The sequence below is a fragment of the Mauremys mutica genome, chromosome 1 (genome assembly GCF_020497125.1).
Source record: "Mauremys mutica isolate MM-2020 ecotype Southern chromosome 1, ASM2049712v1, whole genome shotgun sequence".
Classification (NCBI taxonomy): domain Eukaryota; kingdom Metazoa; phylum Chordata; order Testudines; family Geoemydidae; genus Mauremys; species Mauremys mutica.
In genome coordinates this window covers 84,551,461-84,570,788 of record NC_059072.1, presented here as the reverse complement: position 1 = coordinate 84,570,788, position 19,328 = coordinate 84,551,461, and the positions used below count along the sequence as shown (strand labels likewise).

The 19,328-nt window shown below is 38.7% G+C and overlaps 1 protein-coding gene across 1 annotated transcript in view; it reads left to right on the top strand.

Moving 5' to 3' along the window:
* CDK17 (cyclin dependent kinase 17) overlaps positions 1–19,328 on the top strand; it is a 184,579-nt gene that overhangs the window by 113,852 nt on the left and 51,399 nt on the right. Inside the window, exons 3-4 of the mRNA XM_044982975.1 lie at positions 1,688–1,852; positions 9,437–9,570. Coding sequence (XP_044838910.1) covers positions 1,688–1,852; positions 9,437–9,570 — 299 coding nt within the window. The remainder of the gene's footprint in view (positions 1–1,687; positions 1,853–9,436; positions 9,571–19,328) is intronic.

The window sequence follows — 19,328 nt, the reverse complement described above, 5'->3', positions numbered from 1 at the left end:
CCTCCAAGACACTGATTGAACTTAGTTGCTTGATTTTTGCTGTAATATTATTTTGGTTTGCCTTTGAAACTCTGCTCTCCATAAAATACATACTCATGGCTAAATCCCTTCAGAGAGAGAGTGTGTCTGTGTTTCCCAACAACAAGGTTCTTAGTTCCCTCCAGAAGCAGAATATGAATCAGCTTCTGGCATAATGGAATAACATCGCAGATTGTGCCCTATCCCAGGAGACATGTGTAAACCTTTGTCATGGACATATTTGCCATAGGTGCAGGGAAGAAAGATTTTACAAATTGCACTCAAGCTTCAGTTTCCTATTTGGCAGCACAGTTATCTAATTCCTGAGTGATTATGCTGTGCTAGAGTTCTTTGATCTAATTTGGTCCTGTTAGTAACATACATGTAACTGCAAGAAGAGAACCAGTTAGGGAAAAAGAAAATTGATAGAATCTATAAAGAGACCAACAGTGTACTTAACTCGAGTACATAGGTTCTATTCATCTCTCCAACATGTAAGTATGCATTGCTGTGTGCAATATGTTATGAGGAAGCAGCTAATTTTATAAATCTTAAGAGTATTTTATATTAGAGGGCAGGAGTGTGCCCTGTGTAGTAAAGATTATATCCATGTATGTTTGTTCCATGATTAATGCATTTCTGTATTACTGGGAAAAATTGTTTAAATTGACAATATTTCTTCATTAACTTGGTAAATTAATTGAGTTGTCCGGTGTTGTTATAATCTGTTGTATGATGATATTGTGAATGACTATTATAAGACATGTAGGAGGGAATAGAGTTGAGGTTGCTGAGGGAACTGTAACTCCTCCCTGACTTTTGTCTGATTGCAATATCAAATATAACATTGTTGAAATAATTTTGTACACTTCTTTTCTGTGTATTTTTTAGAGAAAATTAAGGTTGAAAGTATGTGTAAATAATTTAAGGGTAAAAATACTTACAAGAACAGTCCTTTTACTGTGAGTAAATGCTATGTTCGGTTCTGATCTCCCCATCTGAAAAGCCAAAATAAGAATGACATTCCTGTTACCTGTTCTGATGTTACAATGTAAGTGATTAATAGACTTAATTGTGGTATTGCTACTGTGGTCTGAGAGTGGTTTGGTAGACTTTCAGCTAAGGCTTACAGTAAATCCTCTATTTCAAGTCTACTAAGAGGAGAGGGGCTGATAAGCCTCTGAAGGCTCGCTGGTGAATTTGCCCCTCATGCAGACTAGAAAATTGCAAGGTTCATATAAACATGATGGTGAAGATGAAGCCATTGCTAAGTAAGCTTAAAGGAAATAAATATCTATGCATACTTTAAATGGGTATCTTCTGGTCTGTAATCTGCTTTTGATGCTTGGGATTTTTGGTTTTATGGTTTTTGTGGTGAGTGTTTTTGTGGAAAACCTACAGTTGTTAAGGAATTGACCCAACTTCAGATGTTGTGGATCTTCATGCAAGCTCTGGAGTGTTTAACGTTTTTTTTTGTTTGTAATAGTTTTCCAGTAAGGGAATTCCAATAATATTGTGTTCTCCAACTAGCTTCAATACTGAAAAAGTAAAACATCCAGTGAGTGGAGATTATCTGCGTAGTAACAATTTTCTCTTCTTTTTCTTCTGACATGTTCCTGAATCTCTCACTTGTTCATCGGGATGAACATTTGGGCCTTGTGAATTATAGAGCCTATTGTGAAGAATGGCAGGCCTCCGACGTCTCACAGTATGCACTCATTTCTTCACCAATACACGGGATCTTTCAAGAAGCCCCCTTTACGGAGACCACATAGCGTTATAGGAGGCAGCCTTGGCTCTTTCATGGCAATGCCTAGGAATGGAAGCAGATTAGGTAATTTACTATTTTGGTCATTTATATATTAAGTTAATATTGGTTCTTCACAGCAGATACAGTTCTTATACCTTAGTTCTAAAGCTGTTCTGGGAATGCAAAAGTATTGCTAAGGTTGTCATAAAAACAAGACTTTAAATTGTTGAATATCTCATTTAAGATTTTAAAGAAGAGAATTGAAAAAAAGAGCATACAGGGTATTATTTCATGGAAATCACCCACGTATCCCTTTAATGACATGTGTAATAGTTACAAAACATTATCTATTTTAGTGATGTCTAAGGTACCTATGACCACAGTATTAAAAAACTTACAGGAGGTACGTTAATTGAATATGCCAGAAATTATGGGTTCTTTAGCTGTTTGAGTTGGAAAAAAATGTGGTATGTGTTTAAATTTTAAAAAATCTAAGCAAAGAACTGTCAGTTAATTCTTTTAATCATAATCACAGTTTGTGTAAATCTTTTTGTTGTGATCTCAGCAGTTTTTGTGATCTACTCTTTGGGGCAAATAATTATTTTTTAAAAAATTTGTTCAATAGTTTGTTATATTGCTGGCCCTACGCCACCATTAATTTTGCACACTGGCCAAAAAAAGGCGAATTGCTATGAGCATTTTGTAATAATTTAAATTATTTTTATTGAGTTCTTAGTTGGTACTAGGGCTGTCGATTGATCGCAGTTAACTCACGTAATTAACTAAAAAAACTGTTAATACAATAGAATACTAATTGAAATGTATTAAATATTTTGGATGTTTTTCTGCATTTTCAAATATATTGATTTCTATTACAACACAGAATACAAAGTGTACAGTGCTCACTTTATATTATTATTTTTGATTAAAAGTATTTGCACTGTAAAAATAATAAACAAGAAATAGTATTTTTCAATTTACCTCATACAGGTACTGTAGTACAAGTAATACATACAAGCGATCTCTTTATCGTGAAAGTACAACTTACAAATGTAGATTTTTTTTTTTACATAACTGTACTCAAAAATAAAATGACGCAAAACTTTAGAGCCTACAAGTCCACTCAGTCTTCTTGTTCAGCCAATCGCTAAGACAAACAAGTTTGTTTACATTTACGGGAGATACTGCGGACTGCTTCTTATCTGACATGTAAATACCTTGCAACGCTGGCTACAACTGTGCCATGTGAATGCCTCTTCTCACTTTCAGGTGACATTGTAAATAAGAAGTGGGCAGAATTATCCCCTGCAAATTGTAACCAAACTTGTTTGTCTGAGCGATTGACTGACTGACCAAGAAATAGGACTGAGTGGAGTTGTAGGCTCTAAAGTTTTACGTTGTTTTATTTTTGGATGCAGTTATTTTTTGGACATATATCTACATTTGTAAGTTCAACTTTCATAATAAAGAGATTGCACTACAGTACTTGTATTAGGTGTATTGAAAAATACTATTTTGTTTTTTACAGTGCAAATATTTGTAATAAAAAATAAATATAAAGTGAGCACTGAACACTTTTTGTATTCTGTGTTGTAATTGAAATCAATATATTTGAAAATGTAGAAAACATCCAAAACTGTTTAAATAAATGATATTCTATTATTAAAAGTGTGATTAATTGCGATTAATTTTTTTAATCGCTTGACAACCCTGGTTGGTACTAGAAAAAAAGGATCAATTGAGAATTAATGCAAATTTTATGAATTTTTTGCGCTTCCCCTTTCACTTCTGAACCTAGTGCCAAATGAAAGTGGTATTCAGCCAGGTTCCTCCAATGCTAGAACTGTGCATCTTTGAGAGTAGAATAGAATTATCTGCATTTTACTGCGTTCTGTAATATTAACTGTTCCCTTTCAGCCTTCCCTTTCTGCTCTCTGCCTCTCCCTCCTAACAACACAGTGCAGAGTGTTTCTGCCTCTGACTGTGGAACTGTGCAGCTGGTGCCAACATAGGGAGGAATAGGATTTCCCTCCTCTGCACAGTCTGCAGGGACCACCTCTTGATGTAGTCTGAGGGCGCAAAATGCCCATACTTTTTACATAGCTAGGCTTTGCTTGGGCTGAATGAGGAGCAGCCCCTTGCATCTCATGGGAAGGCAAAGTGTAAATATTTAATTCTATGTAGGTAATTCATTTGTGTGGATAGATGCGAAGAAGTCAACTGGTTTGTCAGATGTAACATTTAAATTCTGTACAATAATAGGATTAATGTACATTTTTGGATATTGTATTTTTTTATGAAAAAAGAATACTTATTTATAAAATTGTAGGTTTTCTCTATACATGAGTTGTGAGGAAATACCCTGTTCTTCAGACTTTCACTAAAAATCTTTAACTAAATGATTAGTTGCATAAGAGAAAATACTTCATGAACATTTATCTTAGAATAGCTGTTTTCTAGCTGAAAAGTAGTAGTATTGTATTTAGTAGTATTGTGGGAGAATGTGTGTCATTGGCTTTATTTTTGAGGTGACTGTTAACTTTTCTATATTAAAGTAGAATTCAAAATCTGAGAATCTTAAACTCTGGGCATTATTTTTTGCATTTTGTTGGAGTAAACTTATCTGTATTTTCATAGCTAGAGCATAGTGGATATGACAAGTAGGAGCTAGAAGAAGATGCTGGGTACCAAAATTTTCCTCCAAAATAAGAGCTCTTTAGACCTAACCAGCAGCTACATAATTATCTTCTTGAAGTAACACATGCAAGACAATTTTCAAAGCAGTTATTGCTTCTTTATATGTAAAGTGATGCTGCGAATACAGTTAACATGTTAATCTTGCATTCTGTAATTAGCATGTCACGGACCTTCGGGTAACTTATTTTTAGTTATCTCTTCTCTCTCCTACAATTTGCTGTCTTTCCTTTTATCTTTGTCCCTCCATCCCTGGGTTCTTTGGAAGTTTTTTTTTCTTTCTTTCTGAGATTAACTCCCCAGCCCCGCCCCAATTTCATGAATCAGTGGAAGTTTAAATGAATTACTGGTACATGCTAGCTGGCATCATGTCCCAGGATTAGTGTAATTGCACCTGCTCTTTCTTGTGTTTTCTTTGTCTTTCCATCCTTTTCTGCTGCCATATTGGATGATCATAGTTCAGTGGAATAGTTACATCTTCATTGGGAGTGTGATATCGGAAATGAATCATGCAAATACACGCACCCTTCATCTTTTACTACTTATTCTTCCTTTTTCCGGTTCTTCTTTTCATCTGTTCTTCTTTCCCACTAGTGGGATAATAACATTAGGAGGAAAATCATCTGTGGAACAGTCCAGCACAAAACATTAGCCTTTAAAGAAATGTTGACTTGCTTTGGAAAAAAAAAAGTACCGGAATTGTACATCCACAGATTGCTTACTTTTGAATGATACCATTCACATAAAAATTGTTGGAGAAACATTGGCAGGTTTTTTTCCTTGGAGTACATGAACTCAGACTGCAGTGTTATGGTTGCCGAGGTAGTAAGATAATTTGTTTGTAAACAGCTTGCTCCCTTTTGAAGCTTTTCTGTTGGTCTTAGGTTTTATTAAACCTTATTTTTTTTCTGAACCTAAATCTGACCAGGAAGTCTCCTTTTATTCATAGTCTCATAGATTTTATCTTCATAATGTATTAAAATGTTTGTGACTATTTTGATTTGATGTTTGTCTTTCAAATCATATGAGGTTTATAAATGGTGAAGACTCCTACATCTTTGTCATCTTGCATTGGCATGAATTATGGGAATTCTTCTTCGACTGCTTGCTCATGTCGATTTCATTCTAGGTGTGTGCACACCCACATGCGCGGTTGTCAGAGATTTTTTCGTTAACGCAGGGGTGGCCAACCTGTGGCTCTGGAGCCACATGCGACTCTTCAGAAGTTAATATGCAGCTCCTTGTATAGGCAACAACTCCAGGGCTGGAGCTACAGGCACCAACTTTCCAATATGTCGGGGGGGTGCTCACTGCTCAACCCCTTGCTCTGCCCCTTCCTGTGCCCTCCCCTGAGCCTGCCACGCTCTCGCTCCTTCCCATCCCCACAGAGTCTCCTGCACACCACGAAACAGCTGATCAGGAATTTGGAGGGAGTGGAAGATGCTGATTGGCGGGGCTGTCAGTGGGCGGGAGGCACTGGGAGTGGGAGCAGGGGAGCTGATGGGCTGCTGACATATTACTGTGACTCTGTGGCAATGGACATTGGTAAATTCTGGCTCCTTCTCAGGCTCAGGCTGACCACCCCTGCCTTAGTGGTATCCATAGGGTCGGCTGTGGTGCCCCCTTGAGTGCCGTGCTCATGCATCGCTATATCAGGCATCACCAGCCCGACACCCTCTCAGTTCCTTCTTACTGCCCATGGTGGTTAGTCGGAGCACCTTTCCTTGCATAGCATAGGCTAGCGGTTTTGTCCCTTCTGACTTAATGAGTTAGTGTTAAGTAGTTGTTAAGCGTAGTTAGACGTTAGAGTCCCAGTAGGGACTTTGCCCCAGGTGGGGTCTGCCCTGGTCTCCGAGGTTTCCAGTCCACACAGGGCTTAACAGGACTATGCCTGGAAGTGACCCCCACAGCAGCTGCTTCAAGTGTTGGGAGGAATCGCATGTGAAGGACAAGTGTCGTATTTGTAAACATTTTCACCTCAGGACTCTGAAAGAGCGGGATATTTGTTTGAGGGCTATCCTCATGGAGACTGCCCTCCGTCTGGCTTCTGAGCTGTCCCGCCAAGACTTGTCTCTTAGTACCTCAGCTTTGGTGCACAGCGCACTCCTGTTGCCGGTGTCCAGAAAGAAAAGAAGCATGGCTCCCTGGTACTGGGCAAGAAAGGCCAAGGGGCATAGGGTAAAGGACCCAGTTTGGGCCACCCTACCACTCCGGAGCCACATGGATGCGCCTCCCCGATCGGGGCCCGTAGCCCCTTAAAGGATCCACCACCAACTCCCGGGAGCGGTAGGGGACCCAAACTTGTGGTGACATTGACACCTTCCCAAGCTCCCCCTGTGCTGAGAAAGCAGAGGCCTCCGCCCACTCCACTGGCACCAGGCGTGCTGCAGGAAGCGGCAAAAGTTCCCTATGAGGGCAAGTGGAGGGCCGCCGATCCCCTGAGGTTTTTAAAATGTTTAAGAAGCTTCATTTAAAATTAAATTAAAATGCAGAGCCCCCCGGACCGGTGGCCAGGACCCAGGCAGTGTGAGTGGCACTGAAAATCAGCTTGCGTGCTGCCTTTGGCACACGTGCCATAGGTTGCCTACCCCTGATGTAGCTGCTGATTTAGTTGCCTGATTATGTAATTAAGATTCTAACTTCTAGGTATCCATTTCTGAAAGTCTTGAAATATCTTTAACTCACAACAAGGTGCCTCTAGGTTTTGAACCTGAGGTAAATATTTGTCAAATGTTTCCTGCATGCTGCCTTGTGATGGAAGAAGAGCAGCTCCTTTACTTTCATCCAGTCCAAATCATGAAGGTGAAATACTGTGAACATACCATAGTAGCTTGAATTTTATTAGAATCCAACTTATTCATGCATTTCCATATCATTGCTAAATTCATACCCAGGAGACAGTTCATCTTCATGTCAGTATCATGTTTTTTGTGAATCTGCGTGTTTCACTGAAGCACTTTAAGACTAAATCCACATTCTGTTCTGTGTGTGAATCAGCTACTCTTTTTATACCAATTTTCTGTCCTGTAAAATGAACTATAACAGGGGTTCTCAAACTGGGGATTGGGACCCCTCAGGGGGTTATGAGGTTATTACATGGAGGGTCATGAGCTGTCAACCTCTACCCCAAATCCCGCTTTGCCTCCAGCATTTATAATAGTGTTAAATATATTAAAAAGTGTTTTAAATTCATAAGGGGCATCACACTCAGAGGCTTGCTATGTAAAAGGGATCACCAGTAAAAAAAGTTTGAGAACCACTGAACTATAGAGTCTCCTGGTCTGAAGAAGAATTTGATCTTTTGAAAACTTCAGTCTTGGCAGGTTCTGGTCACTCACTCACAAATTCTTTTCTAGGATATGTTCTGGGACGCCTTTTATGATAACCTTTACTTCTCCCAAAGAAAGGCCAACTTTCCAGCACACTGATAGATGGAACATTCTTCCATCCTTTGTCTTCTATATTGTTGTAATAATTTAAAATGAAGATTAACAATATCATCAAATATTTTGGGGCGAGATTGAACAGGATTTGCCTGGCTTTTTGAGATAGCAGAATTTTACCTATAAAATTAAACGATTTCTGGGGCCCCTCCAATTCTCTTTTGTACTCTGGGGAAAATCTGTTCTCAGGTTTTTGTGTGTTTTGTTCCTAGATTCAAAGAGGCTACCTCTCTATCTTTTGAGACACATCCTTTATTGGATTGTTTCTTCTCTAGGATTCATTTGGGCATAGGCCTTTTTACTATAGATCTTCGGAGGCAGTGGTGGGCTACTGGATCCTTTTCCAGGTTCAGTGTCCTGTTGGCCTTCAGAAGGAAGCTGCTGCTCTCCTGCCTTCCTTATCCCTCGCTCTTCTCTTTGTCAGTAAAGGCATCTTGAATTTCTTAGTTCTTTGCCCCATTTCCCTGCTGGAGTGGAGCATTTTTTGCCTGGGAGATACAGCCATTGGTTCCATGTCTATTTTTTTTAGTGATTTTTCTGTAGGGGCTTGAGAGACAAATATTTTATGCAGTTTACATAAAAATTGCACACATCATTAAAATAGCAAAGAATCCTGTGGCACCTTATAGACTAACAGACGTTTTGCAGCATGAGCAAGCATCCGAAGAAGTGGGTATTCACCCACGAAAGCTCATGCTGCAAAACGTCTGTTAGTCTATAAGGTGCCACAGGACTCTTTGCTGCTTCTACAGAACCAGACTAACACGGCTACCCCTCTGATCATTTAAATAGGCGGTCCATTACATAAATCTTCCCCAAGTGAATCAATTTCAATTCCTCCCTCCCCACCCCCCAAGAAATATGTAAGTACATCAAGTTCTCCGCAAAATTCATTTATTCATTCTAAATCTGTATTTAGGCACCTGAACAGAACTGGCTTGATCTTTTCAGAGGTTCTGAGCACCTGAAGGTTCCCATGCTTGGCACGTCTGAAAATGAGGCCACCCGTTTTTGTTTTTTTCTCTCTCTTTAAATATGGATTTACATGCCTAATGTTAGGCACACAAATTTGAATATTTTTGCCTTAGGCATCACATTTTCTAACTAATGAGGTCTCCGATTTTTCTCTGAACTCTCGGGATTTCCCTAGACAGTGGAATTTTCCTGTTCCAAGAATACCACAAAAAGGAGAAGTGAAACAAGCTCAAGAATTTGAGGACTGAGGGGTTATGGGATGGGACTGGAACTATGTCTGTCTTTGTGTTTGAACACATGGTGGGTACTACCACAGCCTAAATTAGAATAATAATGGAAAACTAATACACATTTATTTATGTATGCATGGTTTATTGGGAAAGTATTTTTAAGACTTTATCTTTTTATGCTATTTTTGAGCCATAAAAAGAGAATAGCAAGAATAGTGATAGTAAGCCTCTAGGTCTGACAGAAAGCAGTACATACTAAAGGTTACAATGCTTCTCCACATATGAGATTTGTTTAGAAGAATAAGGATTGACTTTCTTTCATTTAGATATAGTACATGAAAATCTGAAAATGGGATCAGATGGTGAAAGTGACCAAGCTTCTGGAACATCATCTGATGAAGTCCAATCTCCTACAGGTGTTTGCCTCAGGAACCGGATACACAGACGGATCTCTATGGAGGTAATCAGTTTTCCCATAAGGACCCAGTAAATTAGAGCCATGGGGATTGTTTAAATTGCTTCATAGAACTGCTTGTTTTCCTGCCAGTTCACTTTAAAGCAGATGTTTGTATTCAGCATATGAGGTTTTATGATAACAGTAGTCATGACATTAATTTTTCTTCCTGTTTGTCAGTCTTGGAATTTGAGTAGATATCCCTGACAATGTTTCTAATCTGTTCAGTACAAAAAATTAAATATTGTTTTTTAAAAAGCATTTGATTTTTTTTTAAAAGCAGAGAATCCATTAGCATGCTTTCTTAGATACGAAATGCTAGACATTTAGTGTAGGATTGATCTTTAAAGTGCTGAGAGATCACATGAGAAAGGCTTTGCAATAAGTACAGGCATTCTAGAAGGAATTGAGGTGTTGGGAAACAAATGAAGAAAATGTGACCATTAGATTCTGAGACATTCTCTGTATATGTTCAAGTAGACTACTTCATAGATCACTATTCAGGCTCTTTCATATAATGCTGCTTTCTAATCCATGTGAAACTTCAGAAAGTAAACACAATAGGGATGTTCCTGACTGCGTCAGCCTTTTTCATTCTTCCTGTTTTTTAGTGTACGGAACCTTACAGGACAGTAAACAAAAGGAGGAAAAAGTACTTCATGAATAACTGTGCACATAATTTCCTTTATTTATGAGACTCATTATGAATGCTGACCACCCTTGCACTTGCTTTGTTCCCCTTTCCCCAGGCAAAAGATAAACAGAACTTTTTCACTTTTTTTTTTTTTAATAAGTGTAACAGCTTTGATTATAATACCACCATTTTGGCTGGAATATGTAAAGTTCTTTGATTGGTTTCATTATAAAAATCTATTCTTGGGGTTTTAAATCCCCATAATTTTCTTGACGCAGAATATAAAATGCAGGAGTTTGGAAAATATTTTTGGATTATCTATCACTGAGTTTGTGTGTCAAAAATAAGTACTGCAAGGCATTTTGTTGTGTTTGTAGTATTCAGAAATTGCACTGATTAGTTTATTAATCATCACACACCCTTTGTGGAGGGAGTTATTTTGTCTTAAAAATCCTTAATGTATTTGTTGTTGTTAGCGTTGTAACTTTATGAGCCAAGATTAGGCCCGATCCAAAGCCCATTGAAGTGAAACAATTAACTTAGGCCTGGTCTGTACTAAAAAATTAAATTGGCTTAAGTACATCGCTCATAGGTGTGAACCCCCCCTTGAACGGTGTAGTTTAACCAATATGACTCCCAGTGTAAACAGCACTAGAGTGATGGAAGAATTCTTCCGTCAACCTAGGTAACCCCTCTGGGGGAGGTGGATTATCTGTGCTGACTGGCGAACCCCTCCCGTTGACATGGGTAGTGTCCACATTGAAGCGCTACAGCGGCGCAACTACATTGGTGCAGCTATGACACTGTTGCATTTCAAGTGTGGACAGATCCTCAGAGAGCTTTGGATCAGATCCATTGTGCTTTGAGTTAAGCAGAACACAAAATAAAAACAGTAGTATAAAAATTTACATGTAGAAGACATTAGAGAGACAAGGTGGGTGAGGTAATATCTTTTATTGGACCAATTTCTGTTGGTCAGAGAGACAACTTGCTGACTGTTTCCCAGACCTGAAGAAGAGTTCTATGTAAGCTTGCAAATTGGTCTCTCTCACCAACAGAAGTCGGTCCAATAGAAGATAATGCCTCACCCACCTCGTCTCTCTCATATCCTGGGACTGACACAGCTACAACCGCACTCATGTAAAAGACATGACATGCTGGTGAAATCTGGAGGAGGGAGATTTTGTATAAGGTATATTAGTACACCTCTACCCTGATATAACGCGACCCGATATAACACAAATTCAGATATAATGCAGTAAAGCAGTGCTCTGGGGGGGCGGATCAAAGCAAGTTCGATATAATGCGGTTTCACCTATAACGCGGTAAGGTTTTTTTGCTCCCGAGGACAGCGTTATATCGGGGAAGAGGTGTACTATTGTTCATTCTTTTATTTCCTGTTTTCTCCAAAATATTTTTAAATAGGAATTTCCCATATGTAGAGCTGCACTTCTGCTGAGTTTTCACAGCATTCTTTTTGCGTTTTACCTCCTCTCCCCACCCCCGCAAACCTTTTAACCAAATAAACAGCCCTGTAATAGCTTTTAGCTTGTACAACAACTGAAATATTATACTGTCTTAGAAGCTTTGAAAATACTTTTTCCTTTCAGATTGTCAGTTCCATCTGACAAGCATTTGTTGCCTTATTTTTCTCCCAATTCCAAATACTTGTTTCTAATGCAGCTGAAATCAAATTGATGTGGTTTATTTCTTTGTTGACTGGCACAATCAGAGAGGTCAGCATAGTTCAGGCAACTGTTTCTATGCATCCTGTGAACCAGGCTTTCCTCCTAAAATGTTACAGTAATGACATGGTGGTTTTTAAAGATAAGTTTTTAGAGTGACCTTTTGTAACTATCTGCTAAAGAACAGCTGTTGAATTTTAACAATGATTTTAGCTCTGAATTTCCTTAATTTTTATGACTTAATGTCAGAAACTTATGTTTTAAGTGTACTTGTTAAATAGTATTTGGAAGAGGGGAAGTTTTTTTTACCCCATGTTTATGCAGTGCCTAGCAGAAGGGGAACCCTTTTGGCTGCTATAACAACTGTGGTACAAATTGAAATAAACACTCCCATGCAGGGAAACTTTCTGTTAAAAATTCCAGTGGTGCATTTTTTTGTTTCATTCTGTTGTTGTTGCTATATGACCTCTGACAGGCTTGTAATAAAGATTTGTAATTACAATACCAAATCTTGCTTGCCTGACTTGTATTAGCATTTCCAGCGAAGGGATCCTTCATGTCCATAAGCTGAACAGGATTTGACCTATGGAGTTTACTAAAATCGGTAGTATTAATTTGATTCAGTGCCAGGAGAAAGGGAAGAGAAGCTCTCAGTCTGTGTTAGCAGTAATATTCATGTAGGTTGACCTGCATCTCTTTACTATGCCTGTAGGTAATAGCAAATTAAATTTTATGCATATTTGATAGTCTGTTTGTTCTAGTCTATCGGAGACATTCAGCATAATTGAGATCTATTGCAAATTATATTCATATGGTCACACTATTGTTTACAGGAAGATATTTAATAAAATATAAGCTAGTATTTCTCTCCCATCCACACTTTCTAATGAAATTTGAGCTCGGTATTCTCAAACTGAGCACACCTTTCTGTTTTGTGCGGTTGATATACCGTGTAGTTGTAATATGGTACATAGTCTTTCATAAACATAACCTTGTTTGTTTCTGTGTATCGAATAGGCAAAAGCAGTTCTAATTTCTTAAAGTAACTGATCATGTAAGGCTGAGAATCTGGACTGACAGGCAGGGTGGCCCTTTTATTTTTTTGTTAAGGCTCGAATGTCAGCTCTTGTTTTTCAGACTTAACTGTGAATTTCCTCTAGTGTTTTGTAGTTGCACTATATATTTATATGCAAATTAGCAATCCATCATGAAAACAAAAGATATATTCTATGCATGTTTACTGGAAAACATGTGCAGTCTAATACTTAACTATGTTCACTATTAATGTGCACTAACATTTGAGATGTTTTCCAATTCAGATTATAAATGTTTGCATAAAATATATGCTAACAAATGTAATGTTGCGGATTGCTGGAGATTGCATTGGCTGTACTGTTAAGCAAGCAGACCACCCCACCACTGAAAGAGATAATTAGCTGAATACAATAAGTTTTCCTGTAATCATAATAGGATCAGTATAAATATGCTGTGAATATGACAGCAATTAAAATTCAGTAACACAAATTCACATCTCCCCCTTCATATTAGAATAGTCATTGATCTTGGGTTGAGTCATCACAGCTTGGGATCAGGTGATAAAATTGTTGCTCTAATTTAATTTGATTAAAACTAAAACCATCAATAAGGTTTTGACACATTGGGAGAACAAGAGGGGCATGCAGATTCTCTTGCCCAGGGTAGTTGAAACACTGAGTTCAAGGTTTACTTTTTTTTTTTTTATCAATTTCCATATGCAAAGATCTGCCTAGAAAGATACAAAAGGGCAGAATATACAGTGCAAGTATAACCTGCAAATCCATGTAGAATACTTTATTTTATTCAGCACCTTAAAGCAGATATGTTTATCTCGAAACTTGGAAAAAATTTATGACAACTCTTTGGTGAAAATGATAAAGCAATATAAAGTAAAGAGAGAAATGTGAAGGAAAGGGATGCATATTATTATTATATTATTATCTTAGATCTGAGAAACCAGAATCTGGTTGAATAAAAGTTCACAGTGGCCACCCTCAAAATGAATATGTCTCCTGCCTCTAAAAGGGACTGGCCATGTGCTAATAGGTTACCAAGTGAGGTTGTAGAATCCCCATCGTTGGAGGTTTTTAAAAACAGATTAGATAAACATCTGTCAGGGGATGGTATAGGTTTACTTGGTCCTGCCTCAGCGGGGTGGACTAGATGACCTCTCAAGGTCTCTTTCATCCAAACATTTCCGTGATTCCCTTGAAAGCAAGCAACAAAGGGGTTACCATATTGCATCCAGATAAAAGATGACCTTAGGCATTTTTGGTCCTGTGATAGTTGAAGGACATTCTTCAATTAAGAATGACTTACTAACACCTCCCATTCAAATTAAATGCCTGAAAGCTGCATGGAAACTTTTAAAAAACACCATAACAGAGTCTCAAATTAAATGTATACCCCAAATATAAAAAAAATAGAGGACCAAAAAAATGCTACTATGGCTTAAACAATAGAGTAAGTGAGTTGGTTAGAAGCAAGAAGGCATCCTTTAAAAATTGGAAGTCAGGTTCTACTGAGGAAGATAAAAAAGCGCATGAACCCTGGCAAGTCAAATGTAAAAGTATAATTTGGCAGGCCAAAAAAAGAATTTGAAGAGCAACTACCAAAAGACACACAAATTAAAAGCAATATTTTTTAAAAATACATCAGAATCAGGAAACCCGTCAAACAACCAGTGGAGCCAATGGATGATTGAGGTGCTAAAGGAGCACTCAAGGAAGATAAGAGAACCTGCAAGAATTCTTTGCATCGGTCTTCACTGCAAAGCATGTGAGGGAGAGCCCCACTCCTGAGCCATTCTTTTTAGTTGACATATGAGAAACTGTCTCAGTTTGAGGTGTCAGCAGAAGATGGTTTGGAACAAATTTATAAATTAAACAGTAATAGGTCACCATGACCAGATGGTATTCAGCCAAGAGTTCTGAAGGAACTCAAATAGGAAATTGCAGAACTACTAACTGTGGTATGTAACCTATTGCTTAAATTAGCCTCTGTACCAGATGACTGGAGGATAACTAATGTAATGCCTTTTTAAACAAAGGCTCCAGAGGCTATCATGGTAGTTACAGGCTGGTAATCCTAACTTCAGTACCAGGCAAATAGGTTGAAACGATAGTAAAGAACAGAATTATCAGACACATAGGTGAACATGATTTGTTGGGGAAGAATCCGCAAACTATTAAAATGTTTTGAGGAGATCAGTAAACAAGTGGACAAGTGTGTTCCAGTGGATATAGTGAACTTTGACTTTCAGAAAGCCTTTGACAAGGTCCCTGAACAAAGGCTCTTAAGCTAAGTAAACAGTCATGGGATGGGGGAGGGGTCCTCTCATGGATCAGTAACTGGTTAAAAGACAGGAAACAAAGGATAGATGTAAATGGTCAGTTTTCGGGGTCCCCACAGGATCTATACTGGGACCAGTGCAGTTCAGCATATTCATAAATGAGCTAGAAAAAGAGAGAAACAGAGAAGTGACAAAGTTTGCAGATGGTACAAAATTACTCAAGATAGTTAAGTCCAAAGCTGACCGCAAAGAGTTACAAAGGAATCTCGCAAAACTGGATGATTGGACAACAAAATGGCAGATGAAATTCAACACTGATTAAGTAATTCACAGTGAAAAACATAATCCCATCTGTACATACAAAATGATCGGGGGGTCTAAATTAGCTGTTACCACTCAAGAAAGAGATCTTGGAGTCATTGTGGCTAGTTCTCTGAAAACATCAGCTCAGTATGCAGCAGCAATCAAAGAAGCTAACAGAATGTTAGGAGCCATTAGGAAAGGGAATAGATAGTAAGTCACTAAATATCATAATTGCCACTATATAAATCCATGGTATGCCAACAGCTTGACTCCTGTGTCCAGTTCTGGTTGGCCCAACTAAAAAAGATATATTAGAATTGGAAAAGGTACAAAGAAGGGCAACAAAAATGATTAGGCATATGAACAGCTTCCATATAGGGAAAGGTTAAGACGGGGGTAATTCAGCTTGGAAAAGAGGTGACTAGAGGATATACAATAGAGGTCTGTAAAATCATGAATGGTATGGAGAAAGTGAATAAGGAAGTGTTATTTACCACTTAATTTAACACAAGAATTAGGAGTCACCCAATGAAATTAATAGGCAGCAGATGTAAAACAAATGAAAAAGAAAATACTTCTTCACACAATGCAGTCAACCTGTGGAACTCATTGTCAATTGATGTTGTGAAGGCCAGACGTATAACTGTATTCAAAAAAGAAATAGATTCATAGAGGCTAGGTCCATCAGTGGCTATTAGACAAGAAGGTCAGGGATGCAACCCCATGCTGTGGGTATCCCTAAGCCTCTGACTGCCATATGCTAACATACAAATGTTTTGAAGATGATGGCAGTCCTTCAGAGACTCAGTATCCCAAAAGTTAATATGGTTCAAAATGAAATGCAGGGCTCTGTGGTTTGCATAAATAAGCAGGGAAACACTGTGTTCTGCCTCCTGTGTTGGGATATCCTGCAGGTGTCGAAATGGACTTTGTCTCACAAAGCATTCCAAGTTATCATGTATCCGGCAGGGAAAGAGAATACAATCACTGACAGACAGAATTAATCCTTAATAGAGCCTCACAAGTATTCTCTGAGTCTGAGAACTGGTGGATCAGACCTTTTTCCAGTGAGAAACAGCACAGGTGGATTTCTCTGCCACATATGAAAAAAATGCTATTGGTCTTTTGCTCATGGCACTAAAACATACCTTATTGGCAAGGGGAAGGAAACTTCTGTATGCCTTCCTGCTATTCCCTCCATGTAGCAGAGGTACTTGCAGTGCTCACTAGGATCATATGTTTAATGAACCTGTTAGCCCCATACTGGACTAGACAGATATGACTCTCAATGTATTGCTGACTACTAAAGTCTATTCCATTAGATAGAAGTTAGCTTCGTATTGCCTCTTAAGACCAGGGCACCTCAATCTGTTCCAACTTGTGAGTCTGCTCCCAACAGGATAGAAAATCCATAGGTATGGTATATTTGAGCAGGTAGCTCTCAAAAGTCATCTACCAGAAGACTCTGTGATTCCAGGTGGAAAAACTTGGCAGTGTAGTGTAATCAAGCCTACTTTGAGACCTCTTTACTTGATTCTCAGAATCTGCTGATCTACTTGTTTCACCTGGCTGAGTCTAATGTAAGCACTAGCTATATTTGGCAGCTTCTTCAGCCTTTCATGAGCTAGTTGAAGGTAGACCAATATTTATGCAGCCTTCTGCCATCAGGTTCAAGGGGGACTTGATACTTTTGAAACCCTTAATTAAAAGCTCCCTGTGTCATAAGATATTAATGTGGCCCTGACAAAGTTGATGGAAACTCCTTTTCAACTATTTGGCTTATGAGCTTAAGTTCCTTAGATGAAACATCTTTTTTTCTGGTGGCAATGACTTCAGCATGCAAAGTGAGCAAACTCCTGACCCTAGTGACCCATCTTTTACTAGATTTTTGCAAGGGTAAGTGTAATCTCATCCAAGATTCCTCTCCAAGATGATGTTGGAAATCCAATTTAAGGAGTCTGTCATCCTTTCAACATTTGTCACACCTACATTTCCATCACAGAGAGGTCCTTCTCCATATACCCAATGCCAAAAGGTCCTTTTGTTTCTGTAGTGCCTGTAGGAAGACTACCAGTTTTTGTTTGTTTGTTTTGATGCCAACACTCTAGGCAAAATCATTACTATAAGGATCATTGCCTAAATGGGATGTCTTAAAAGCCTGTCACTTTGCTGTGACCTGACTGACCTGAGACAAGGAAGCTATATGTAAGGCTCATTTGATTCATCACAAAGTTGCAACCTCAACTTTGCCTGCAAAGAAGCTCCATGATTATCTATCTACACAACATATAAAATTAATATGTGGATGCATCCTGCAGGAGGGGATACTATTGTAGACTTGGTGCTCCAGAACTCAGAAGATCACTGAGGTCAGACTCTCCCATCCCCAGAAATTTTCTCCTATTTTGAGAAGTTCCATGTTTTCAGTCGGCCAATTTTTGCACAAGATTTTCCTTCTGTTTCTGCCATCTTGAATGTTGTGTTTGATATTGTATGCACTGTTGTTGTAGCCATGTTGGTTCCAGGATACTAGAAAGACAAAGTGGATGAGGTAATATCTTTTATTGGACCAACTTCTGTTCGTGAGAGAGCTTACACAGAACTCGAAGAAGAGCTCTGTGTTTAATATTGGACTAAAAAGCATTAACATTATAAAAGCATAGATAAAGGCATTATAAAGAGATAGAAAGAGAAATATTTATATCTATACATAAAAACTTCACACTGTTGGAATTGGCCTTGTTATTGCAGTTCTTGTTGCAGTTTAGTCTAATTTTTCTTTTGGGACATCTGTTGAGCTTCTTGTTCACTGGGAGTGAGAATCTTGCCTAGAAGAGAAGAAAGAGGTATTTACCTTCTAATTTTTTCAGGATTTTCACTTACCCACCCACCTCCCTTCAGTGTTTGGACCTTGCCTTTTTTGTGTTGTTTTATTTCTCTAAAAATCTTGTTTTAATTTTTAATCTGAAGCATGTTTTTATCTTATGCTGATCATCTTGCATTGTCTTTTCTTTTTGGGAACTTCGCCTCCCACAAAATCACTGGCACTGATTAGAACAGTGGTCCCCAACCTTTTTGTGGCCAGTAGCACATTCATGTTTTCAGAAGAGTGTGGCGGGCGCCAACAATTTTTCAAGGCTTATTTTGTATTTGTACATTAATGAGAAAAACATCATATTTAATATTATACAATATATGAATCCATAAGATAAAAAGAGTAATTTTACATGTAAAAGGTATTAATTAAATTATTTGGCAATTACTCTTTCACTTTACCATGTGAATTTGCTCTTTTTTATCTACCTGTAAGAAAAATTAAGGAGTTTTTACAAAATAAATATCAAATAGTTTTCATCTTATTTACTTTAAAAAAGTAAAACATTGTTGAACTGCTGGTCCAAATATATTTATTATTTTTACTTTAACATAGAATGAAGCCTGCAGCCCCGGAGTTCTCTGTCCCCGTCAAGTGCGGTGCCGTGGCTTCTCTCTGGCTTAAGCTGCGGCCCCGCGCCTGCCAGGGACCGAGAACACTGGCGCCTGCAACCCCAGAGTTCCCTGTCCCCGGCAGGGGCGGGGCCACGGCTCCTCTCCAGCTTCGAAGCCGGAGAGAAGCTGCGGCCCAGTGCCTGCCGAGGACAGAGAACACTGGCACCCGCAGCCTGCAGCCCTGGAGAAGCCGGAAAGAAGCCACAGCCCTGCACGTGCCAGGTACAGAGAACACCGGTGCCTGCAGCCTGCAGCCCCGGAGCTCTCTGACCCCAGCAGGCACGGGGCCACGGTTTCTCTCTCCTGCTGGGCACTAGGTGGGCCC